We start from the raw sequence: 26,955 nt of genomic DNA, 5'->3' as shown, positions 1-26,955 counted from the left end.
GGATTTTTGCCCAAGAAATTCAGAACTAATCCTATTTAGAATCCTCTTAGCAGTCTTTCCGCTGCAAACACATCATCGATCTGTTTAATACCTGTATGGTTCAATAACTATTTATATACATTTACAGGAGAGCATTTCAAATAGTTGTGAGTTTAATATTGTTATATGCTACAAAATCCCTTGCATCTGATTGGCTCAGAGCAAATTTATCAGTGAAAATCAGATAATGTGTTTCATGAACCCCCCCCCCCCCCCCCCCCGGTGTACATAACATTAATATACTCAAATAGGCCCCGTCTTACAAAGTGTGGTACAATTGATCCAATCAATCATAATTCTATGGAAATACATCAGTGTCATTTTTTTCTATAGGAAATTTGCACAATGTCCTAAGTTGTAAACAAAGAGAAGCACAGTGAATTTTCAAGAAAACAATGAATACGTGAATATACATGTACATCATAGTTAGAAAATATGTTTAACAAACATGAATAATACATGGTGACATTGCTGGCCATCCATAGTTGCGTTTGATTGGATCAATCGTAACTCTTTGTAAGACGGGGCCCTGACAATCACACTAAAATGACTAAAAAGGATTTAAACAAGCAGAAAGATAAATACTGACACATACATGTACTACTGATGAAATTTGGGGTATTCAAGATAAATACCAGTTGGGGTAACAATCTCAAAATGAGTTCGAACATAATCCAATGAAATTACAACCAAAGTGTTTGTATGTATGAATGAAAAAATACATGTATGTGCCAAATGCGTCTGGGAAAAAAGTGTGTATCTGCTGAGAAATTAGTGAAATAAGCAATGAATTCCATAAAATTTTGGGTGTTTTTCGAAACAATATTAATACACTACCCCACATATGCCTTTTTATATTAGTGATAAGATAAAATGATTTCACAAAGATAAGTTATTTCAATGTACCAGAACTAAATCTATGATAATATTGTGACATTTAGCATTGATTTTGAAGACTTTCTCATGAATAAATTGTTTGCTGCAAACTAATTTCTTTTGTCTTTGACAAATGTTCAGTCATAAACCCATTTATGGTAATGATCCCAAAATGAATTGAACAGAACCCCCACAAATGACCACACGAGTGCTTGTATCTATTTGAAAAAATATTTGTCAAATGATTCAGGTAAAAAGGGTGTACTGCTGAGAAATTATTAAAATAAGCATGGTATCCTAGCTGGGTGTATAGTCATTTTTCCAAGTGTTAAAAATAAAATACTGTCCTACATGTTAATAATAGCAGGGCCCACTGGGAGAACAGTTTTTTGAACTGAAGTGGCTATCCTTGGTAAATATGTCATTATTACTATTATCATCATTAAACGGAGTTGGGTTTTCTTTAGTATGATTTTTTTTCAACTTTTTTCTAATGATTCCACTGTCGGGATTAGGTACTTATATACCACATCTATTTAGATCCAAGATAATATAGTGAATTCCTGACTAACAAGATGATCTTTGATGACATGTAAAGCTCAAAATACCATTTCATATACCATTCAAATCCTAAGATTTCCAATTGCTCTCAGCAAATATTTCGGATGATCAATGGAGATTATTTTCTATTTTGATTTATATTCTTTACTTATTTCTTTAATATCATTGTTTATAACAATTTTTCATTGTATTGTGGGGATATTGATTTGTATCAACATATTTTCATCAAGATTTTTATCAACTGTGTATATATGAATATATATCCTTAATAGTATGTCTTACAAGTAAAGTATGGATTTGAACTGCATGTAAAAACAACTCATTATAATATAAGTTTACTGAGGGTATGGATCTGAGAGCATTTGTGTCTTTCAATATATGCTGAGCAAGTTTAAAAGCACCTTACACCAAAAAAATGAATTGAAGATCATAGATTGCATATATTGTCCAAAATGGTCAGATACCTTTTTTTCCATGCTTACAGTTTGATATCCAGGAAGTGTTATTTGCTGTGATGTCAAACTCTATGGCCCAAATTTCACAAAGGTGGTTTTGAAAACCCACGGTCGAGTCCATGGTTTATGCAGATTTCATGTATAAATTACGCTTAATTTAGCGCGTATCGGGTGCTTGTATAAAACATGTCCAATGCTGATGCGCGCATTTGTTATAGTGCGCCAAATTGACGCCTGTTACCATGGTTATAGATACGCTATTTTATTCATGAGTACTCTGTTTGAAGAGTGGACTCATGAATAAAAACAGTGGACTCATGCATAAAATAGCGTATCTAACCATGGTAACAGGCGTCAATTTGGCGCACTGTGACAAAAGCGCGCATCAGCATTGGACATGTTTTATACACGCACCCGATACGCGCTAAAATAAGCGTAATCTATACAGGAAATCTGCATAAACCATGGACTCAACTATGGGTTTTCAAAACCACCTTTGTGAATACGGGCCTATTTGTGCCAGGGTAAGATACATATATAATTGCAAAGAATTGATCTAGTGTCCATGAAGGCATTGTCCTGTGAACAGTTGAAATATAATTCATTCCAAATATCTTTTCAATGAGAAGTGATTCACAAAGGGGTTCATTAATTATTCTCTTGTAAACAGAGATAGTTTGCGATTCAATTTAAATGCAACTCTTGGAGGATAGTCGTGGATACTGGCAACATTCAAGAAATGGTAAATTCTAGTACTTCAGGCAGTCATACTCTACATTTATACAAAACATCGTTTAGAGAATAATTCTTGATTATCCAAGCATAAACATATATTTAAAACAAAATGGAATAGTGCTGATTGATTTGGGAGAAATTACTCTTCAGGCGAGTTCCATCATCAAACTGACAATTTTATTGATCAAGTATTTTTTGTACTTGTGTACGTCATTGTTTATATACCCTTTCCCATGTAGTGATCTTTGCTTCTGAAATAATGAAGAGTTTGATGTTTATCTGGTTACAGTCTGAATAAATCATATTCCTGCAGCAAATAATAAATGTGTTTGTTTGCATTTTTGAGTGAGCTCTTACCTTCTAACGACTCCCTTTTCACATGCTGTATACAACATACTGCCATTTGAAGTATACCTATTACAAAATATAAATAAAGAATTTGATTATCAAACCGTTACTTCTTGGAACAAGGCAGTCCCTTTACAAATCCTATAGGGATTGAGAAGTCAACGGGTCAATGCAACATTATGAAAGACTCATGGCCAACTCCATAACATAATTAGCCTTTTGTGTATTTGTCCAGCCCAACATTTTGTCCATTCTTACTTAAAGACCCAGACCGGACCCAAAAATGAAATTGACAAATTATATACCAATCGAAAGCTTATAAGCTACTAAATACAGCATTGTGAGCTTTATTCATTTTCACCATTCCCAGCTGAGTATTTTGCTTAAAAATATTCCAATTATCGGGGCTTCGAACCCGGCTTAGAAAATAGGCTTTATTGTGCTTTTCAAATGCCTCGAGACCGTGACGTCACGTTGTGTAAGAAGCGTCGCGATTCCATAGGTTTGTACACAGAAAAACTGGGTTATTTTTTTGCTTTCCAGATTATGCATTTCATTTTCTTCACTTCCATCACAGAGTGATATCACATATATTTTTTCCTACATGCTTAAATTATGAAATCTACAATTTTGAACTAGTTTTTGCCATATTTTATTTCCTGCTTATTTGGCGTAGATTTCAAATCTGTCTGCATTCAGATTATGTATCACAACTTTTCCTGACATAGCAATTTAGGCCCAATAAGAGCCAAACAAAGAAGTCACAAAAAAGGCAGTGAATAGTTGTAGGTTTCCATCAATTTCAACAGTGAATAATTGTGAGTGCCATTTTCATCTGAAAACGGAAAAAAAATTGGATTCATAATATAGAAAATGGAAGAAAATACCCAATGCTTTTGTACACAAACCTATGGAATCGCAACCCTCCAGACACAACATGACGTCATCCTTTCCAGGCGACGTGGGGTGCTCAATCGAAGCGTACTTTGGAGGAGCAGTTTCTTTGATTTTTATCTAATATTTCTTAAAAATGGAAGGAGATGTATAGAATATCTTTGGTATATTTGTATTGTATGAATCATTGCCTTTCTTTTAATATATGATTGTTTTTACACCGGTCAGGGTCTTTAACTTCATGAACTGCTCATGGCATCAAAATTTGAAACATTATAATCTTTCATAATACTATATAAACTAGAAAACAGAGACAAAGACAGATCCCATATACGGCAGGGGGAGTCAGAGGCACCTTGCATAATGACTTGGATTTAAATGCAACTATTAATGTCAAGCGCAATCCCCTGATACATGCATTTCTTTGGTTGAAAATAGAGTTACGTTTGATCGCAAATCTTTCTGCAACAGGCTCCAGAGGTAAATAATTAATGGAATTGCCCTCACAAGGACAATAACACAAATCACCACAGAAAAGTCCCTTATATTGGGGGTTGGATATACAAAGTTTATGGAATTTCCCTCATAATTAGTTGTCAGCACTGACAAGTTATCAAATATCTGACAGTTACCATAGTAACATTGCAGGAGAACCCTTTGATGTCAAGGCAGTGAGTGTCTTCCTTTAGCATACCTGATTTTCCATATTGATTCATCACCGTTCTCCCGGAGTGTCTCTTGAACACCTACATCTGGCAAGTAGGCACAAACTTCACTTCCACCTAGCATAATTACACCTGAAATATAGAAAGAAACAATAATATGAATAGTGATGATGATGATGATAGCGGTGGTGGTGATGATGATGAGGAATGAGGATGATGGTGGTGGTGGTAGTGATGACGGTGGTGGTGGGGATGATTATGATGGTGGTGGTGATGATGGTGATGATGATGATGTTGGTGTTGGTGGTGGTGGTGATGATGATGATGATGATGATGATAATGATGATAATGATGATCGTGATGGTGGTGGTGATGATAATGACCAGATGGTGGTGATCACAGCAACGATGATGATGATGAGGATGACAATGATCATGATTATGATGGTGGTGGAAGAGGTGGAGACAAATAGTGATGATCGATGAAGGCGATAATGATGACGGAGACGGTAGTCATGATAATAATCAACATCATGATGTTGGAGATGATAATAAAATTTTCTAATTTACAAATAGACTTGTTGCCAATTCACAATAACATTTTCCCCCGTTTTGGTTAAGTTGCCATTTGTCAGACTGCATGCTTCATCAGACCTTCATCATAATAGTGTAATTTTCTGATTACAAGTAGCAGCACATCAAAGTATAAAAATGGTAACTTACATCGAGTAGGTAAAATTTTGCGATTATGAAAAAAATAAGTTTTCTTAATATGTTATCATACACCAGTCAAAGAAACCTTTTTCAGTGGACCATTCTAAGAAGCAAAAGATCCCAATTGTAAACTGCTCAGTTGTGTTTAAGACCGAAGGCCCATCTAACAAAGATTTGCAATGATCCGATGAACCACAAGTATGGACAGCCAACAACGTCAACATCTAACATGAAAATTTGTTCAAAACATTTTCTAGATATAATGTATATTCATACATTCATTGTTCTCTTGAAGATTCAGCGTGATTCTCTTTGCTTACTTTGGAGATCGTGCAAATTTTCTGTACAAAAAAATTATGGAGTGGATGGATTTCCATACAGTTAAGATTGATTGGATCAATTGTAACTCTTTGCAAGACTGGGCCCGGATATTCCATAATATGAAGAAATTAAAAGGTGTGCATTGTCTGCTGCTTACTTGAGAAGCCGTCTTCAGCCATTGCATTGTAAGGGCCTGGGGTAGGAGATACTGAATGGAGTGTAGCACCAGCAGGAATGTCAAGGAGGGTTCGTCCATCTATCGTCACAACCTACATATCAACACCACAATATATAAAACAAAGTATTTTGCATTTATTTTTAAAGTATGATACGTCATTTGCATGTCTCATTTTTATACTTTGCAATGTTTGTATATTCATGATTTTGCATATTTTTTAATGGAAAATAAATGAATTCAAGTCAATTCAATATTATAAAGTTGATCAGGGTCACGTAACACAAAGGTTAGCGATTAATCGTACACTGGATTTTTACCATTGATTGTACATTGTAGTCAATGGAATCAATTGTAGAAAAATGTACGATCATTGCTAAGCTTTGTGTTACGGGCCCTGTTAAGACCATACATAATTTGTGATGAAATTACATCTTGGCAGCTGGTACATCACAAGAAAGTGAGAACTGAAGAAATTCACACTATGGAATATGAGCTTTTCACACTTCTCAACAAAAGAAAACTTAAGAATAGTGTTTTAAGGAATCCTTCCAAGATAATGGTGAACAAGCATAACTCAAAAGTGTGGAAGGTCATCATGGATTATGTAATAATCTTTTTTTCATACGACAATAAGGAAAAAAACATTTGATATTTCATATAATGGAATACAAAAGAAATTGTGAGTGGGTGATGTCATCAGTCTCCTCATTTCCATACCGACCACCCTGTTGCTGTTGATTGGTCGAAAATCAAGTTGCATTGATTTTTAGAGTTGCGATTAATTGCAACTCTAAAAATCATTCACAACTTGATTTTCGACCAAATCAACAGCGTGCATTTGGGACTTGAGATTGATTTTTAGCTTGCGTTTAAACGCAACTCTTTCTGCAACGGGCCCCAGGATAAGCATATGACTATTTTTTCAAATTATTAAAAAAGCAAATCTTTAAAATTTCATAATTTTCTCATTTTTACATCAAATTTTGATGATATTTTCAGTGTTATGGTTGGTGGATTTTTCTCCTTTTTATTCAAATCAACTTTTTGCTGGGGTGGACTTGACCGTTAATACTTCTCTCTTGGAGACACCCCCCCCATCACTATTCATCTGTAAGCCCCTTCAAAACATGCAAAACATGACTGAAAACAAGGGATGTTTAAGTGAATGTCACTAAAAGGCATCATAAGGATGAAAATAGTGAATAGACTCCACATACCTTCCCATGTCCATCTATTGAAGCAGTTACAAAAGTGGTTTCCCCTGAACACCAAGGCCAGCTATCAGACAGAAAGCTGACATCACGTATGACATCACAATGTAACTAAAGGTCAAGACAGTGTCAAGATAAATTCAGATGTTACGCATTATCAAAAAGCCAGAAACTCCTATGAAGCAATTGTACATATAAAGATACTCACAATAAAAATTAAAAAATTATAATAATTATACATGCTTGTAGTGCTCAACTGTAATCAATGGACTCTATAAGGCACTCTACAACAATAGCAGCATAGTTAACCTGGCTTTAGCTGAGCAGCTACATGTATTGCACATACTGTGTTTCAAGGAATAAATTCCTGCCAGGTTATTATTTACCTCACCTGGGTGGAGTGCAGCACAACATGGAAAAAAATTGCTGAAAGAAATTGATGACTGGAGAAGGATTTGATACAGCAAACCTCTGATTGAGAGACGGAATCAAGAACCACTACACCATGATGCCTCCATAAATCAAGGTAATATTCAGGCACCAGCCCTAAATACTTTTATGATTAAATTAGCTGATTTATGTTTATATAGGTCTCTTCAGACCAAGTTCCCACTGCACTAAAACAAAATATGTATCTGGAGCTTGAATTTTATCACAAGCAACAAACTCTGCAATTCTAACTGGTCATATTTCAGATTTTGACATTAAAGGGATTTATTAGACTTTGTATTATTTGAGGACAAGATATATTATGTAATATTTGGATACAGCTTCACCCCTGGCTTCAAGATGGATCTAGCTTAAATCATCTTTCCATAGTTTCATTTGGATGATTTAAAGTTTGAAATTCAATATCATGACAAAACGTTACGAAAATAGTGAAATTTATTAGATCTATTCCAGTATATATATTAATTTTTTCAATCGGTGCAACAGTTCCTGATTAGAGCAATGCCGGGAGGGGCGTTTCACAAATATTAAAGTATGACTTAGAGTCGCACTTAAATGCCTAGTTGCATGCAGTATAAAAGGCATGACTGCATTGGTCAGATCATGCAAAGAGGACGTGCACTACTGCGTATTGGTCAATAAGATCACACGTTGCATATCATGTACACATCAGGATTTAAGTCCTACTTAAATCTTTGTGAAACACCCCCCTGGACCTATTCTACACAAATTATAATCGTGACTAACTAAAATTATCCTCAGATCATTGGTCGTAAAGGTAATTAGAATGATGTTTGTCAAAAATTAAATCACAGTTGTATGGAGAAAGTTGATTCTAAGAATAAAAATATTTTACAGGCTGGTACTCTCCTTTTGTGATTTTTTTTAAACAAAGGCCAGTACACCATAACCTCCACTTCATACTTGTCTCTGATATTAATATCCTTTTAATGTACTTATACAAAATAATTTTCCTCACATTTTTCTTCAAATATACTGATATTAATATCCTTTCAATGTACTTATACAAAAATAATTTTCCTCACATTTTTATTTAAATACACTATTCTTGATGTTGCTGTTGTGGGTTACCTCTTGTTTTTATTGCTTGGTAATTTGTCTTTTTGTGCTTCTAAATATTCATAATTATTAATATGAGTGTCAATTAAATTACTAGAATCACTGAACAATGTTGCACGATTGCGATTGATAATACTCACATCATAGACATATAATAGTGGAATTGACATCCTGAGGTCAAATACTGCCAACCCCTGTATACGATAAAAAAATAAGAAATAATAGAAAGATTAAGAATCCTGTTATATATGATATATATATATGTACAACATTTTGACAATTTAATATAAAATCATCATTGCTCTATCCTGTATCGCATTGTGAAACAAGGCTTTCACAGGTGCAATTCATTACTAATCATCCATATTTGTATCAGATAACAGAAATATGAAACAATGGTACTTGGAAGAAGTACATGCACACCTTCAGTTACATGTATACAACAATATGTTGTTGTAATTATGAAGGTGACTCTGTTAATGTATCGGTTCTCCAAGACAAAAAATTATATACTCTAATCATGCCATGACACTGTAGCAGCTAATTATTCCACACAAAAAAGACGCAACTTTTAATGATAAACCCCTCACTTGGTCTACCTGCTATTTTAAGTATCATGCCCCAATGGTCTAACGTCCACTTACTGTCTACTAATCCAAAAGTGCAAAATAATTGTTAGACCAATATAAGAAATGTGTACATACTAACTGGAAATTAGACAGAATGGTAAGCATTTTGCTTATGGTAGCTGGCTGCTGCATGTTTAATTATTTGTACTTGTTCATGTATTATATGAATTATGTCTATAGTCTATTGGTAATGTGTAGTTGTCACAATTTGTAATTTGATCGATCATTTTGTTTGTTTTTTTTTAGTATACTATGATTATTGAGATTTTATATTTTGAAATATCAATAATGCAGAAAAACCTGTTAAAAAATCTCATACTTCATGCACCCTCAATGGTCATTTTTATGAGAGGCTAATTGGATGAATCCTATGAAAGGAAAGACATAGAAAATCGCACTGGCCACTAGTGAGAATTTGAAAATTAAAAAAATATATTAAATGAACAGTGAATTTCAAGCACAAGGAATAATAAAGACTATTCAATGGAATCGCAAACAGATCCCAGTAAAACTGGAGGCTTTAAATGGAGTCTTTAATCATTTTGAAAGTGAAATACTGTGCTAAATGCAAAGTGTTTAGTACACTGTGACCGACCAATCTCCCAGTATTCACACGAAGGATGGTCGTCATGATAATGGCACAATTTGCGCAAATGAACTATGAAATGCAGTAATTATCTGAACGGTACAGACCTTTCCGTTGACACAGGTACAAACTACAGTGTGAGGGCACTTGGGATCCACTGCTAACCCAGTTCTATCTCTGCCATTAAAAGCACCTGGAAACAGAAACAATATGAAAAATATTTTATTTTATTAGAATGAGAAATTAAAAACAGAAATTTACAATAAAATAATAGTGTTAAATCAGTTACATTTATGTTTTTATGTACTTTAGAATGAACGCAGAATCTAGATCAAGTATTGAAACATATTTTTATAATGTAATCAATAATCAATCAATCAATAATAATAATAATACATATGATTTCTATAGCGTCTTTTCCATTATGATTAAATGCTCAAGGCACTTTGAAGGGAGTAAGACATAAAAGTAAAGAGAACTAAGAGAAGTACAAAAAAGGCCAATTTAAAAATGAGGAATAATGACTGTCTTCACACCTAGTAATCAATAATCAATCCATACACGTATCTGAAATGAAATACAGGTAGCAATAATATGCATAGCCATTTCAGTGAATGTTTGCCCTCCATAGGTAGGCAACTCATACCAACTTATCTTTTTTGTTATGGAATAATACTAATATCTAATACATAAAATTTCATAAAGAAAAGTACATGATCATACTTGTCGCAATTATATTCCATTTCAGGGTAAAGATTCAGGTAAAATTCATTAGATACAGTGTTCTAAAAAAATAATAAATGATAATTAATAATGAATGACTTAATTAATGTAATAATGAATGAATAACTAACTTAATATAACAAATACATATTGTAAAGAAAATAATGGATGGAGAAATAAACAAACAAACAAACTAACTAACAAATAAATAAATTAATCAGCTTGAAGTCGTCTTGAATGAAGGATGAACATGTAATCATTGATTTATTGATGTCCTGGCAAAGTTTTCCTCCCTACATTTTTGGTACCATTTTTATATAAATCTTTACATGCAAGCCTGACTACGAGACAATATCTGGAAGGTCAAAGTAGTACAACAAAAACAAGCTGTATTCAATTTGATTCAGGCTTTAATAAATAAAGATATATTACTATCAGACAATGATTGGGAAATTTTCAGAGTATAATAAAAGGGGCAATTTCAAATTTACCTCATGCATGGCCTAACAGTGACCCATAAAGAAACTTGATCATATGAATGTTGAGTATGTGTAATCTATACCACTAGGCAAATCCAAATATATATGATATAGAGAGTACAGCATGTCCATAATGAAATTATAGTCGATTTGACAGTCTCATAGGCTCAATACACCAACCTAGAAATGTTCTTTCCGATGAAGTTTTTTTCTTGATTCGTGTTCCTATGGGGTCCTAGAACAAATTCAGCTTGGTTGCCAAAAGTTGCTGTTTGGGCAATTTTGCTAATTAGCATAAATCCAAAATGGCCGCCAGATGCCATCTTGAAAACCTAACTTTTGAACCCCTGTCCACAAAATGATGAGTAATGACTCGTTTTAGGGGTTTAGAGATGTGTAGAACCGATTTCTGTAATCATTTTTGCAATATAAGGTCATCTTCAGGTCAAATCCAAGATGGCCGCCAGATGCCATCTTGAAAAATTGACTTTTGATCCCCTTTCCCCAGAATGACGAGTAATACCTCTGTTTAGGGGTTTTGGCGTGTGCAGAATCTCTTTCTGCTTTCTATTTTGCAATATAATGTTATCTTCAGGTCAAATCCAAGATGGCCGCCATATGAAGCCATCTTGAAATATCAACTTTTGAACCATTTTGCCCCAGAATCAAGAATAATAACTCTATTCGTGAGTCATTTGGTATGTTGATACAATTCATGCTGTAATTTTGCATAAAGGATAATCTTCAGATCAAATCCAAGATGGCCGCCGACCGCCATCTTGAAAAATTACTTTCCGAGGCTTATACGTGTTAGATCTAATTTCAGTAAGAATACTCATTTCTTTCATTAATACTAAGTTTTTGTCAAAGAATGATGAATAATCCCTCTTTTCGTGAGTTATTTGGTATGCTGATTCCATTTCTGTTAATAATTTTGCAATATAGGATCATCTCCAGGTCAAAATAATCCAACAGGACCACTAAACGCCATATTAAGAAAAAAAACTACTTCCGAGATTATTGAACATTGAAGAAGTGCTCTCCCTAATAAGGTTGTTGTTATATGTATTGGAGCTCATGTAAGGAGATTTCAGTGAGAATGATTCATTTCTTTTAATCACTCCATTTTTAGTTCGAGGTCAAGTCATGTCTAATATGGTCAGATGGTTGATAGATTTCGTCATTAACCGCTTACTTTAGAATGAAACCATTCAAGGTTTGGGCTATGATTTCGGGAGTTTTGATCCTTTTTTATTTCTGTGCAATCATACTTTTCCAGTGAAATGACTTTAAAGTATTATTTGAATAAAAAAGTGATTTCTCGGTAATATTAAAAAAAAATAGTTAACTTATTAACTTCCTTTATAATTATTATTGGACTTTTCCTCCTGACAAGAGCCATTGACTTGGTCAGCAGGAGTGCACTCTTTAGCCTCCTGCAGAAGATAGGCTCCCCCAAAACTGTTCCACGGTCACGATTGTTCTCATTCGTGAAATGTTTTACGGAAACGATGTCGCCCTGCCTCTCAAGAAGTGGGAGTACAAGACCTAGTCATACATAACAGCTGCCTGTCCTGTGCATGTTAAGGGTTTGGATCATCCATCAGCCTTTGAGACAGTCAGAAATCCTGATAGACTCAAGACACCGACTGTCCTCCAAATACACACTCGTCTGGTTGTGGTGGACCCCTCACCTACCTTGGACCGACTATATGTCTCTTGCCCCCTTTCACAGGACAAGCATAGGGATTGTAAAATCTGTCACAGTCATGGCCAAGCTCCTGCACGGAAATAAGTCCTGGAAAACGTACGCAGACCAAGAAAAGTGGCGAAACACCTTCCATGTCAGCTGCCTCGGACGTATCATGCACGTCAAATGGCAGGACAAAGTGAAAAATGCAGAGGCCCTTTAGCGTACGTGCTGGCATCAAAAGCTTATTCTCGCTCCTTAGTCAAAGGCACCTCAGGTGGTTGGGGCATGTTTGCCGCATGAAACCTTGGCGAATCCAAGAAGGGATTCGCCAAGGTAAGGTGAGCTATGTGATTGGTCTCACCCCATCGGTAGATCACACCTCCGTTATAAAGACACCTGCAAACGTGACATAAAACTTGCCGGCATAGACACTAACACTTATGAAGGTGTAGATGATAGTCGCCATTCTATGGAGAGCTACTAAGTACAGGGGTCAAGATGTCAGAAAATAATCGGAATGCTAAATTGGCAGGCCAAAGGCCTAGGAGGAAGGCTAGGGCAGCATCTCTATATAAACGTGTCTCAGCGCCATCCTCCTTCATCTGTAAAAAAAATGCTCTAGAGACTGCCACTCCAGAGTGGAGCTCTATATTCACTCTCGAAAATGTAAGGCCGAGCGCTACGCCATCGTCTTTTAAGGCGAACTGATGCCTACCAATCATTGGACACATTGATTTAGAAAAAAATATTGATAAAACACTTTCAAATTCAAATAAGACCCTAAAAGCCTCTTCAGTATAAAGGTATGGATGGACCTTAAAAAATAAAAATACACTCGGAATGGATCATGGCCCAAACCTGAAGAGGATTCATTCTAAGTTGAGCAATTAATGTTGAAATCTGACATCTAAGATGTAACTTCACCTTGACTTTGAACTTGAGAATTGATAAAAGAAATAAGTATTCTTACTGAAATCCCTTTACATTAGTTCTAACACGTATAAGCCTCGGACAGTAATTTTTCAAGATGGCGGTTGGCGGCCATCTTGGATTTGATCTGAAGATTATCCTTTGTGCAAATTAACTGCATGAATTGGATCAACATAACAAATGACTCATGAATAGAGTTATTATTCATAATTCTGGGGCAAAGTGTTCAACAATTGATATTTCAAGATGGCGTCATATGGCGGCCATCTTGGATTTGACCTGAAGATGAGATTATATTGCAAAATAGACAGCAGAAATGGATTCTGCACACCCCAAAACCCCTAAATAGAGGTATTACTCGTCATTCTGGAGCAAGGGGAACAAAAGTCAATTTTCAAGATGGCATATGGCGGCCATCTTGGATTTGACCTGAAGATGACCTTATATTGCAAAAATGATTACAGAAATTGGTTCTACACATCTCTAAACCCCTAAAACGAGTCATTACTCATCATTTTGTGGACAGGGGTTCAAAAGTTAGGTTTTCAAGATGGCATCTGGCGGCCATTTTGGATTTATGCTAATTAGCAAAATTGCCCAAACGGCAACTTTTGGCAACCAAGCTGAATTTGTTCTAGGACACCATAGGAACACGAATCAAGAAAAAAACTTCATCGGAAAGAACATTTCTAGGTTCAGAAAATGTCAAATCGACTATTAGACCCTAGTTTGATCATTGTGTTATATCTGGTAACCATCATTAAATTGGGGGGGGGGTTACAGATGTTGAATTTCAAAGAACTATGACAATTACAAAAAAAAAGAGAACCTGATTTACAGCCAGTAACGAAAAACAGTATCATTTCCTGTGGCAAACTTCAACAGAACATTGACAATTATAAAGACCGTAGGAGAATATGATTAATTCGCAGCCACTAACAACTTACAGCTATCATATGTCAAAAGCTGTGCTCCTGTTTCTACATCCACCACTGCCAGCCGTCCTGCGGTCGTGGTGGCTAAAATCTGAACAAACAAAAAAGAAAATATTATGCAAATATACATATGAATTGCATTCCAAAATATCATTTAACAAATATTGTATGAAATTCTAATCACCTTATGACTTCAGCATGATTTCTTTTTCAAAACACACTTAGAACCATTTATTGTGTTACTTCAAATTAGGACAAGTTAAGTAGCTCGAGAAGAAGAAGCATTTTTCATTTCATGTACAGTAAACTTCATTTTAAATACATTAAACTAAATGAGTATAATATGAACATATGTTTACATACATACATTACTACATTTACAAGTAGGGGAGACCGGGTTAGTTGGAACATGGGGTAAGTTGAAACATTGTAATTTTCTTTAATGCCTGTAAAATAAATTTATGCAATACTGCCCTCAATTTATTGCAATAATAATTTAACACTGTTGTATTATTAATAGCAATAAATTGAGGGCAGTATTGCATAAATTTATTTTACAGGCATTAAAGAAAATTACAATGTTTCAACTTACCCCATGTTCCAACTAACCCTGGTCTCCCCTACTGTACATAAATAGGCATATTAAAATGAAAATCTGAGGGAAAAATTGCTAGATTGTTTAATCTGTAAAATCATTGTCTTCGTATAAATTCCCAACACTAATTTCCTTTATATGGATCCTTGACATGAAGTGGAGTAAATGAATATAAGGGAAGAAGACTATTCATTTTTGACAGTTTAAACGTGACACATTCTTCAAAAACTGCAATTAACATTTCTGAGTCAAACCGCAAAATTGATTGCCTTGAAAGTTAGAATTGAATAATCCACTCATACAATAAAATAAAATGCACATCAGGTGTAAGCCATTGTATTTTTGTGAAGGTTGAGACAACGAAAATGAAAAAAAAAGAAACCTATTTTCAAAATATAACTGAAATCTGTAAAATCCAATAGCACTTTTATGAATTCCAAAGTTGGAAAGTAAAAAAAAAAGAAATTTAAACAGTTACCTTTCTTCCATCACATGTGAACCTCACAGCATTGATATTTCTGGCAAGACTAAATGTTGTCACCTTGGAGCAGAACAAAGAGAAAAGTGAAATCAGGTACTGGTAACAAACAAAAGGGGAAAAAAAAACTTGCCAATTTTTTGCTAGATTTCATAAACAACAAAGCAGTCTTATATTTTCCAAAAACATGAAAATATTTGTTTAAAAAAATTTAAGAATAACAACATATTTGCATAAATTTGAAATTCCAAATAAATATGACATTTATCGGATGAAAATTTATTCTTAGAAAAAAAAAATTAGTAATATGTCTTTGAATACTACAACTCTACCTATATAGATGTGTTTTAAATTCTATGAATATCAATTTGAGATTTGACACATCGATATTGCGGTATGATATGGGGACAATATTGAATTATTGTGACTCTGAATTCTTCGAAGATTATATCATGATAACACAGAATTTCAGAGTAAAAATATAAAAATGTACTCAGAACATATATTTCTCTTAAAAATCTGACAGTTAATCAAAAGAGGGCTCTGGTATTTTTTTTCATAAAATCCTCTTTATTTCCTCATACCTTTTGATGTCCACCACAACAATATATATCATATTTTGAGTATCAATACAGAAATATATCATTTGAATATAAGAAAACAAAAAAGAAAATATACAAAATGTGCTACCAAATTTTCAATTCCTAACAAAAATATAAATGCTAAACTGAGCAATAAAACTTTGATTTAAGAAAGAGTTAAATGATAGTCTGCCATTTTTTTTGCATATATTAAAAAATATAGAGTATTTGACGCATAATATAATGAAATCAGGATAAATTTGATAAGCATTTTTGGTCATAAGAGAAAAAGTCCTTAACCACGTTCCGTACAGCCCTGAGTAAAATTATCCTACACAAGAAGTCGGGAGGTAATGTGGAGGAAATTGTGGTGCGATACCACAAAATTTATTCCCTGTGAAATCAACTGAACTATATTTCTATAAAATGCATATAAAATAACTTTATCTCCTAATAAAATGTATGAGTATGACATCCACAAAAACTTCTTGGTGGTATTACTCCATCTAAAAGAAAGTAGAATTTAACTTTGTAATTCACATGCAATTCAAATTGTGAAATGCAATATGTGGAGAATTTTCATAAATACCATTTATCTATCCATCTTTCAATCTACATGTATCTATCTATATATCTATCTATCATATTCATTACTCACAGAGTAGCTTTGAAGCAAGGCACATTTCTGTGCTGTATACAGGTTCACTCTGCCATCAAATGCTCCGGAACAGAAGAGATACCTATCCTGCAGTCGCATCAAAATAAAATTATACAATTATCAATATTTACAATTGATTGTCATTTTTTGCTCCAAGTTTCCACAACAAGAACAACAATTATCTTCATCATCATCATCATGATAATAATAATAATGAAAATAAGAACAATGATGATGATGATCATAATAATAATAATAATAATAATAATCAATAGAAGAGGTTAAAAAATTAAAATCATCTTGCCTGTATGATAAAATAACATGCACTTCCACATCATGCCATGAAGAAATGTTTATTTTCAATATTTCAAAATATATCATTTTTAAGAAATCTTTAAATAGATTAAAAACAAACAGAAGAAAATTGTATTTTACAAAAAAAAATAAAACAAACTAATAACAGGCATAATTCAACACAAATGATCAATAAAAGTAAAAAGTAAGTTATGTGGAATCATTTGTCTCAAAATATAACTGTCTGCTTATTACATACACGTACATGTATTTAATATCAATATCATCAAGACAATTCGTAGAGGAACCAGGTTTTCAAAGGGCAACAATTGACATTCACAGCTCTGCCAACAGACATTAACCAACACAATACTATTTGCCAATCAAACTGTCATTCTCATTTATATAAAACTACCCCCCCCTCCTCACCCCGATTCAAATTACCTTCAAGTTACCTTCAAGAGACTGCCTCTCTAAATATACTTGGACAATAGGATTATCTATTATCCCTACAAGGTCAGCTTTCGAGGGCAATTTCATGGCAAAATTATGGACTTTGAAAACCATTGTCTGAGTGCAGGCCAACTGAATATCAAGCGTGTGGTATTCATGCCAAAGATAAGCTCCACAAAGGATATTTAGTTTTAGTTTTTATTATACACTGCAGTTCCCATATTTTACATGTGTTACTTCATGAACACATGCTACATGTACATGTATGCAGGGGAGTAATGAAAGTTTGAGTTTGAATTTGAACATCAAAAAATCATATCATACAATGTTATATCCACACATAATAATAATAGTCAGTTCTTGTATAGCGCATTTAACACATTATGAATAACGTCTCTATGCGCTTCCAAAGGACTTGGATATTATTACCCTGGCTGTAGCTCAAGCAGCTTTTACGCGCTCGGCATTTCAAGGTATAAATTCCTGCCAGGTAACCATCACCTCACCTGGGTTGAGTGCAGCACAATGTGGATAAATTTCTTGCTGAAGGAAACAACGCCATGGCTACATATTCATAAATCATAATAATCAACAAAATACAGGCAAACATATTCCAGTTAAAGGGGGTACTATGGGCTGAAAATAATAGAGTAAAATTTATTGAGCATAAATTTATAAAATTTCATCAAAATCTAAAAACAAATAAGAGTTTGAATTTCAAAATTTAGCAACATTTTGTGAAAACATTTATGTACAGTCTGTACACCATAAAAGTGGGCCAATGATGTAATATCCCAACGTTTCTTCTTATATATAAACATAAATCATAATTATTTTAGATTTTCATACTTGTGAGTATGATTTGTCTCCCTTGTAACAAAATAAGTTACAGCAAATTAGGAGCGGATCCGGGATTTTCCAAAAAAGGGGGGCACATTTTCCCCGATGAAAATTTTGTCTGAAGCAAAAAAAGGGTCCTTACTTTTGAAAGGGGGGGGGCACATAGGGTAAAAACGGCATATTTACATTACAAATTTTGATTACGGCTCTCTAAGGTGGGGGCATGGGCCGGATAAGCCCCCCCCCCTGGATCCACCACTGGCAGCAATGATAATCTTACACATTATTAACCAGCTGTCAATTAATTTTTTTTCATTGATGGAAGACGAAATTCTTTAATAAATATAATTTCCAATAATAATATACAAAATAGGTGAAAATATGACATCAGCTTGCTCATCGCATATTCATGAATACATGCACTGCTCAGCATCAAATGATACACTCTTCATTCTGCTTATGTGTATCATCTCATTCAATATTCATCCTTTGAAGTCAACATACAATGTATCACTATTAGTGTATAAACAGGCAAAAAAGATAAGTGCCAAAGAAGTATCAAAGATATGTGTTCTACATGTATTGTGCTACACATACAAACAAATGGGAGACAATCATAAGATTACTAGAATAAAATACCATCAGAGAGGTAAAATGAGTTAATAGATCTGCTGGTAATAGCACAAAAAAATATTCTGACCCCAAATCCTGACTATAAGTGAGTGAATAACACTGATGAAATACTCAATATACTATTTCACAGGTAGCTCTTATCTTTAGAAATTTATTTAAGACATACACACGTAACCAAAGAAAGGCTAAACCTTTAGTCAAAAACCTGTACCTTTGACACTACAAAGGTTATACATGTAGTGTGGTCTACCATTCGTTTGCATCTCAAATAAGCAGTGTCCCAATCAGGGCAAACGTATACCTATCCTGGGCTCCGTAACACAAAGATTAGCGATCAATCTCCAAATGAACTGACCAATCAATATTAATGTTACACGCGCATTTGGTTTAAAATACTGACCAGGGACCAATCAGTGCGGTTCTTTCATATTTGCAAACCATCCCAAACCTTTTGTGTTACGGAGCCCAGGGCTAAATTTTGAACTTTTGTTCACTCCAAATGACATTTTAAATAAGTCCTAGTAAATTACAGGTGATATTTACATTTTACTTGGGTTGTTTTCCACACTATGTAAGCGAATTGTCTTATTTTAGGGGAAGGGGCTTTTCCCACACCCTATCGCCTCTTTCAACTCTATGTCCAAATTACATGTATATCATAATGGTTTAGAAGTACTAACTTTAAGACAGAAATCCACACCCCTAACACTCTCAAGATGATGCTTGAGACAGTGTGGTCTCCTTTCTCTTGCATCTCTAAGAATGCAATGTCCCCTCCCTCTTTTCATTTCCTTTAACCTCTAACCAGATGATTTAGAAGTACTAACCTTAGGACAGAAAGCCACACCCCTGACACTCCCAAGATGATGCTTGTGACAGTGTGGTCAACACTCCTCTTGCATCTCTGAGAAAGCGGTGTCTCCACCTTCTTTCACATCCTTTAACCTCTAACCAGATGATTTAGAAGTACTAACCTTAGGACAGAAAGCCACACCCCTGACACTCCCAAGATGATGCTTGAGATAGTGTGGTCTACCCTCCTCTTGCATCTCTGAGAAAGCAGTGTCCCCACCTTCTTTCATTTCCTTTAACCTCTAACCAGATGATTTAGAAGTACGTACTAACCTTAGGACAGAAAGCCACACCCCTGACACTCCCAAGACGATGCTTGTGACAGTGTGGTCAACTCTCCTCTTGCATCTCTGAGAAAGCGGTGTCCCCACCTTCTTTCATTTCCTTTAACCTCTAACCAGATGATTTAGAAGTACGTACTAACCTTAGGACAGAAAGCCACACCCCTGACACTCCCAAGATGATGCTTGAGATAGTGTGGTCTACCCTCCTCTTGCATCTCTGAGAAAGCAGTGTCCCCGCCCTCTTTCACCTCCTATCACCAAGTAGCTCCGCCCCCTGACCCTTCACAAGATGTGTAGGGTAAAACCACGGTCGGATGTATACAAGGTAGCTGCTGCATTCATCCAGTTTGGGTTCCAGTGACAATCCTAGAGAGGAAAAGACAAAACTTTTGGTGAGCAACGCTTGAAGGAATATAATGATTTTCCAAAAGCTCTTGTAGCATGTTCAGATTTTTCATTGTCTAAAAGTTAAATAAATTTTATATCAAATCACTCTGAGACCAAACTTGTTTGAAATCATTTTCTTCTTTGTGTGAAACCAAATTCTGTTGTCATCCTAAGCTTTTGGTATTCTCTTAAGCTTTATTTTCACTGTACTTTTCATAACTTAATGGTTGCTCCCTATTTCAGCTCACCTCACTAAGTTTCGAAATCTCAAATTAACAAGAATGTGATCTATTTGGTTCAGCGTTAATCAATTTTCATTTCAGGTCCTAATAAAACGCTATCCAATCACTTCTTCAGTTATCATTATTGCTGACTTATTGCCGACTTTCGCATTGGAACAATATGGAACATACAGATATAATTGTCATTTTGATATAAAAAAATTGCTCTTATAATCCTTTGTTTATTGAATCCAAGTTTAGGTAATACAACTGCCAAATCCAATTTGTTTAATTACCATGATTCTATTCTTTGCTTTTGCATTGCTCTTCTTACTTAAATGCTAAATTCCCTGCTTGATAAAGGTATATAACATTCCAATTTCCTATTACAAGCTTGTTCTTTAGTTAGATGGCCTTTTCAGCTCTGAAGCCTCCTCTCGGCTTTCACCCGCATGCATCATAAATGCGAGGTCATGGCTTCCCCAAAAAACAATAAGTTCAGTAATATTCATTCAGTTTCTGGTCTGAACCATATATGATACTAAAGTGGGCCAACAATGGAGAAAATATAGAAGCGTCATCTATTATTTGCCATCCACTTTCTCAAATCATTTTCTTTTTCTTTCTTCTCACCTAAATTTTGTCACATGTTCACCGTAAAGTTTGGTCATGCTTTAATTTTATAATAAAATGTGATTTCTGCACTAGACATATTACTGACGCTTGACATGTTTTCATATTTGTTAATATTTAGGGCCTAAATGGTATACAAAGTGCAAGTCCACCTAAATATCTAAAGTGAACTTGGAATAAAAAGAGAGAAATCAAGCAAGCATAATGCTGAACGTTACACTGAAAAGGGATGTAGAAATAAGAAAGTTGGACATTTGAAAGTTTTATTTTTCAGCAATGGTTGCACCCACAACACAGTGATATGCACGTTAAGAGAGTCGATGATGTCCCTCACTCCTCATGAATTAGCCAAGAGTATATGGCATGGTACCGTAAGCAGAGCTACCAAGTCTCACGCATTATGCATGAGACTCAAGCATTTTGGACTCTTGTTCATCCCCTTAAATCTCTGTCTCACACAACTATCACAGCCTATCCCCATATACATTGCACACAATGTCTGTGATCTCACTCAGATTCACAGAAAATCTCACGCATAGCTGGTCTTTGAACTTGGCATCTCTGCGTAAGTCTGCTCAGCGTCTGTTGACTGTTGTCTTCACATACATGTATTTGTGCAGAAGAAATTCTAGTAAAAGATATAGATCTAAAGACCAATGGCACAAAACTTCTTTATGAACAACATTTTATATAGATCTAGATCAAAATATATCATGTATATAAAAATATAGACATGACAGATAAAGGGATTTCAAGTATTTCATGAACATGCCTAAAATTAAACAGAAAAGTGAGAAAAACCCTATCTCAATGAACCTCAGCCAAGTTGGGCTCCCTGCTGCAAATCGAACCCCGGGCCCTGCCTGACAATGAAATTGCTGAATTATTTGTTTGACGAAAAGAATGGCTGCAGTTTTTTAACATGTCATGATTAATTCCTTTTTTTATCTTAAAATGAAACTCCAGGTGCAGGCCTTGGTCTCTGGCCTAATATTTGGTCGATTTAACATTATTAGACCCTAGCATACCACTGCTATTAATATGGACCCAGCATTCACTTTTTGGCCGGAGCTCCTACTCACTCACATCACACATGCATGGATGGCTGTGCTATGGCTACCGTACCTTCCCTACACTGTCCATGCAGAGCCTCAACGGTACTTGCGAATGCGACTGCGAGCCCGAAAAGGAGATACAACTTTAAAGAGGACGAAATACAAAGTCAGTTATAGTGATGAAAGTGCTTTCAAATCTACACAAAATATACTGTTTATTATCTATATATCTCCCATTTCGAAAAATCATCAATTACATTGTATTTCATAGGCAAAAATTAAAAACAAAGGAAAATTGTCAAATACAATATATGAGCGATACTCACAATTCAATCATCAGCACCGAGAGAGAGGTCGATAGAGACAACTTTTGAGGTCATGAACTTTGTGCTCATGAATATTCATTTTCCTTTAAATTGTAAACAAAGTGAGGTTTGGTTCTTCTTTTGCTTTTCTGAGACCGTGGACTTATTTAACAAGTTTTGACACTTTTTTCATATCTATTTTAATATTCTGGTTGTTTTGAGATTGATACATTCACAATTTCTGACACTTGCCTACGTGCATTATGTGCTAGATAAGCAGTCCAGGCACTCATCCCCTATGCATGATCATGGGCGGAAATCTCTCCCCAAAAAGGTAGGGGGACCAGGGGCAGATCCAGGATATTTCAAAGGGGGGGGCACATTTTCCCCCGGAAAATTTGACCAGCAAAAAAAATGTTATCATTTTCAAAAGGGGACACACTTGAGGAAAAAAAAAATTATTTTTTTAATTGCAATTTTTTTTATTATGGCTCTCAAAGGGGGGGAGACCAGCCAGCCTTTTTTTCATCAGAAAAGACCACAAATAGTATAGGGGACATATCATATTGTGTCCTCTCCCCCCCCCCCCTTCAAAATGGTAGTGGGACGCCCCCCCCCCCCGTTCCCCTGTGATTTCCGCCCATACCTATGACTGTGTTTAAGATCCCTATAAAAAAAAATGGGGAAGGGGGCCAAAGGGCAGATCGAGGAATTAGGATTGAAGAGAAAATAAAAGGAGGGGGTAATTGATGAAACAATGCAATGGGAATACTAAGAAGTTTAAAAAAAATCAGGTCATCATCTATTCGCGCTATCATAATTGCTTTGAGCTCAGTGAGATAGTAATCTGCTGTTCAAGAGGATCATGTGGATCTTAAAATGAGATTGGAAAGATAAGAGGAATATAGAAGAGCACAGAGGTGGAGAGGGTAAGACGAATGGTATAGAAATGCAACGATTTCCATAAAATTATAATATAAGCTGATCGTCTTTGATGGATTTTCATCAAACCTCGCCAATATTTTTCCATATATTTTTCTGCTCTATAGTTTAACAATAACTTTTGGTCAGCGTGAACAGGAGGCTGCACTCTACAAGCTCCGCTTTTTAGCAGCCTCCTCCATTTTCAACCTGATTTGTAATAATCTTGAATATAATTTTCTGTACAGGAATAATTTCAATATGTTTTGTTATTTATATATGTCAACATGTACAGAAGAAACTGTAGTTGTTGAAAATGGAAATAAACGAATGAAATGAAATGAAATGAAATACCCTTTTCATAAGAATATGACGTTACCCTGAGGTCGTCTTGCCCCTCCCCTCCCTCCCAAAACATTATCGCGTCACCCTTGATCACAGCACTAAGAGCTATATCATAACCATCCCTTTCCCTTCCCGAAATGTGAAATCAGATACTTTGATTTCATTTTATGCATGAAAATTAGTATTATGGTATCTTTGCCAGCCAATGGTAATTACCATGGTAACGATGATCAATAGCCAATCAAAACCAAGGTTTCCATTAAAGTTATCATATTGGATGGCAAAGTTACCATGATGGCAATTTTTATGCATCGGGGCCCACGTTGACCCCAACTAAAAGTCGAAAATAATACCAACATTTTCACCCAATTCAAATATAAAACAACAAATTACAGCACAGTCAAATTAAAAAACAATTACTTAATTTCGTAAACATTAGGCCTAACGTGTGTAAACAAACGGACTCTTGATTGTTCTCTAATTATTTCAATTATCTTGCTGTTTTATTTTCAATTCATGAAATTCAAGGAGTAATTAACAACTCCTTGTCAAGTTTTAAAATATTGTGGGTTCATGTTGTTTTCTCCCTTCTTCATTTGTTATACTTTTGACAAACCTGAATGGGCCTACTCACTAGCGTAACTATAGGGGGAAGACTCCCCCCCCCCCAGTCACAACCCACACGCAATAGGCGCGATAGCTGGCTCAGTCGGTAGAGCGGGGAATTCGTATTCCGGTGACCCGGGTTCGATTCCCACTTGGTGCGCTAGTCCTTTGGTATAAGGCATTAATCCTCAATACCAGGTCCTTCGGAGAGGACCTTAAGCCGTCGGTCCTCTGGTTGCTTGCTTACAAGCATTCATGCTTTCCTAGCAGTCAGATAATAAATCACCGCCACCAATCAATCACCAAGGGACTCATCACGAGTCACAACGGATCCCTTCCTTTGAAGTTGATCCTGTTGAGGACCTTTTTTTTGCTTGTCAATTTTTTTCGGGTGCGAAACGTCCTTTATATCCTGCTGAGGACCTTTTTTTGTTTGTCATTTTTTTCCAGTACTAAATCCTTTATTTGTGGTTGTAGGCCCTTTTTTTGCTTGTCAAATATTTTGGAGGACGAGACATGGCTAGTTACCTCGGAAAAAACATACAAAAATATTTCTTCGTCGTACAAACAATTCTCAACAATTTCCAATAAATAGGAACAACAAGATTTAAAAACAGTCCATAACCTTTTTGGTTGACATACTCAACAATAGATGGGTGTGCCGAACGAAAGGCAATGCACAGTGGTCATCCCCACCCTACCACACTATTATTTGTCATTTAAAGGACAAGTCCACCCCAAACTTCAGTTGATTTGAATAAAAAGAGAACTTAGATCCAAGAAGCATAACACTGAAAATGACACAAAACAGTTATATGCACATCTTGATCAGTATGCAAATGAGGAGACTGATGATGTCATCCACTGACTATTTATTTGTATTTCATTATGTTAAATAAAAAATATTCTATTTTTTCCTCATTGTCAAGTGAAACAAAAATTAATTCCTCCCTGACCATGTGGAATTAACATTGTTTTAATATTACATGTATATGGTTCAGTCAAGTTGGTCCTTACTGTCAAATCTGTAAAAAACGAAATATTGTATAATTCTTTCTTTCATTCATTCATTCATTCATTCATGCGTTCGTTCGTCCATCCATCCATCCATCCATCCATCCATCCATCCATCCATTCATTCATTCAGTCATGCTTTTTATGTTATATCTAAATTGTATTAACTTTTAAATCTTTAGCCTTTTTAATGCATTTTACTATAATTTCACTATGAATTTCATTGTACCAACACCAACTTGTAAACACGACTTTTCCAGCTCCTGTCGTGTTTTTTCATGTGTGATTGTCAATATGTTTGATTATCAATAAAGACCATTTTTTAATTTATTAGAATTTATTTTTTTTTAGTTTCTAAATCAGAAGCTGTTGTTATTCGACATAAATACTACTTGTTAGAGATACCCATGCACAAAAGTATTACGAGTTTTCATCTGCAAACATTTCAACTCTCGGTGAATACAATGACTTGGTATTCTTGGGCCCGGATTCTTGGGATTCCAAATCAATTAGTAAATCAGTAAACACCAACAAGAAGTTGTGAGTAAACATTATTTTGATATTACATGTACTTTACTATAAACATAACATTAGCTATTTTGATTGTATAATGTTATAGGAATATCATATACACACCCTCCGATGTGCAATAGTATTATTTTGTTTTGTTGTAAGACTGCTACATGGAAACCTGGAGCACAATATGGTCGTATAGAACCCATATATATTGTCACTAAATCCTTCAAACTAAGGTAAATTGAACTTTTTCAGTTTCCTTTACAAATATAATTTTCTATTGCACCTTTTAACCAAGTCATTGACATGAATCATTTTAATCAGATTGTATAATAACTCCATGAATTTTGATACTTTATACATTACATAAGGCATTAATGGGGATTAATGGCAATCAAACAGATATAAGAAGAAGAAGAACTATACCAGCAACAATGAACAGTTGATTACGGTCTCTAGCTATGACGAAAAATAAGCAAACACGGCCTATATATCAAAGAATGTTTAAAGGTCAAGTCCACCTCAGAAAAATGTTGATTTGAATCAATAGAGAAAAATCATACAAGCACAATGCTGAAAATTTAATCATAATGTAAACTAAGAAAGTTATGACATTTCAAAGTTTCGCTTATTTTTAACAAAATAGTTATATGAACAAGCCATGCAGTTACATCCAAGAGAATCGATGATGTCACTCACTATTTCTTTTGTTTTTGATTGTTTGAATTATACAATATTTCAATTTTTACGAATTCGATGATTAGGACCTCCTTGCCTGAAGCA

At 34.9% G+C, this 26,955-nt stretch overlaps 1 protein-coding gene and 1 long non-coding RNA gene across 6 annotated transcripts in view; both read right to left on the bottom strand.

Moving 5' to 3' along the window:
• The window catches only part of LOC121411812, a 40,591-nt gene extending 17,767 nt beyond the window's left edge, over nucleotides 1–22,824 (bottom strand). The window contains exons 1-11 of one of the 5 annotated variants that reach the window (XM_041604682.1): nucleotides 22,792–22,824; nucleotides 20,310–20,535; nucleotides 16,814–16,900; nucleotides 15,575–15,637; nucleotides 14,514–14,592; nucleotides 9,849–9,934; nucleotides 8,667–8,720; nucleotides 7,003–7,107; nucleotides 5,765–5,876; nucleotides 4,603–4,705; nucleotides 3,024–3,080 (exon numbers count right to left, since the gene is read on the bottom strand). In XM_041604682.1, the coding sequence (XP_041460616.1) occupies nucleotides 3,024–3,080; nucleotides 4,603–4,705; nucleotides 5,765–5,876; nucleotides 7,003–7,107; nucleotides 8,667–8,720; nucleotides 9,849–9,934; nucleotides 14,514–14,592; nucleotides 15,575–15,637; nucleotides 16,814–16,900; nucleotides 20,310–20,384 (821 nt within the window). In that variant the 5' untranslated portion in view covers nucleotides 20,385–20,535; nucleotides 22,792–22,824. The other 4 variants (XM_041604681.1, XM_041604683.1, XM_041604684.1 and 1 more) reach the window with 4 other exon arrangements.
• Nucleotides 1,872–3,000, bottom strand: LOC121411813. Its single transcript, XR_005969544.1, has 2 exons — nucleotides 2,426–3,000; nucleotides 1,872–1,940 (listed from the first exon to the last, which is right to left on the bottom strand). It is a non-coding gene; the product is annotated as an uncharacterized LOC121411813 (long non-coding RNA).
• Nucleotides 22,825–26,955: the final 4,131 nt, after the last annotated feature.

Source organism: Lytechinus variegatus, chromosome 3 (assembly GCF_018143015.1).
Source record: "Lytechinus variegatus isolate NC3 chromosome 3, Lvar_3.0, whole genome shotgun sequence".
Taxonomy (NCBI): Eukaryota; Metazoa; Echinodermata; class Echinoidea; order Temnopleuroida; family Toxopneustidae; genus Lytechinus; species Lytechinus variegatus.
The sequence above is the reverse complement of the archived record's forward strand: the minus strand, read 5'-3'. Positions and strand labels throughout refer to the sequence as shown.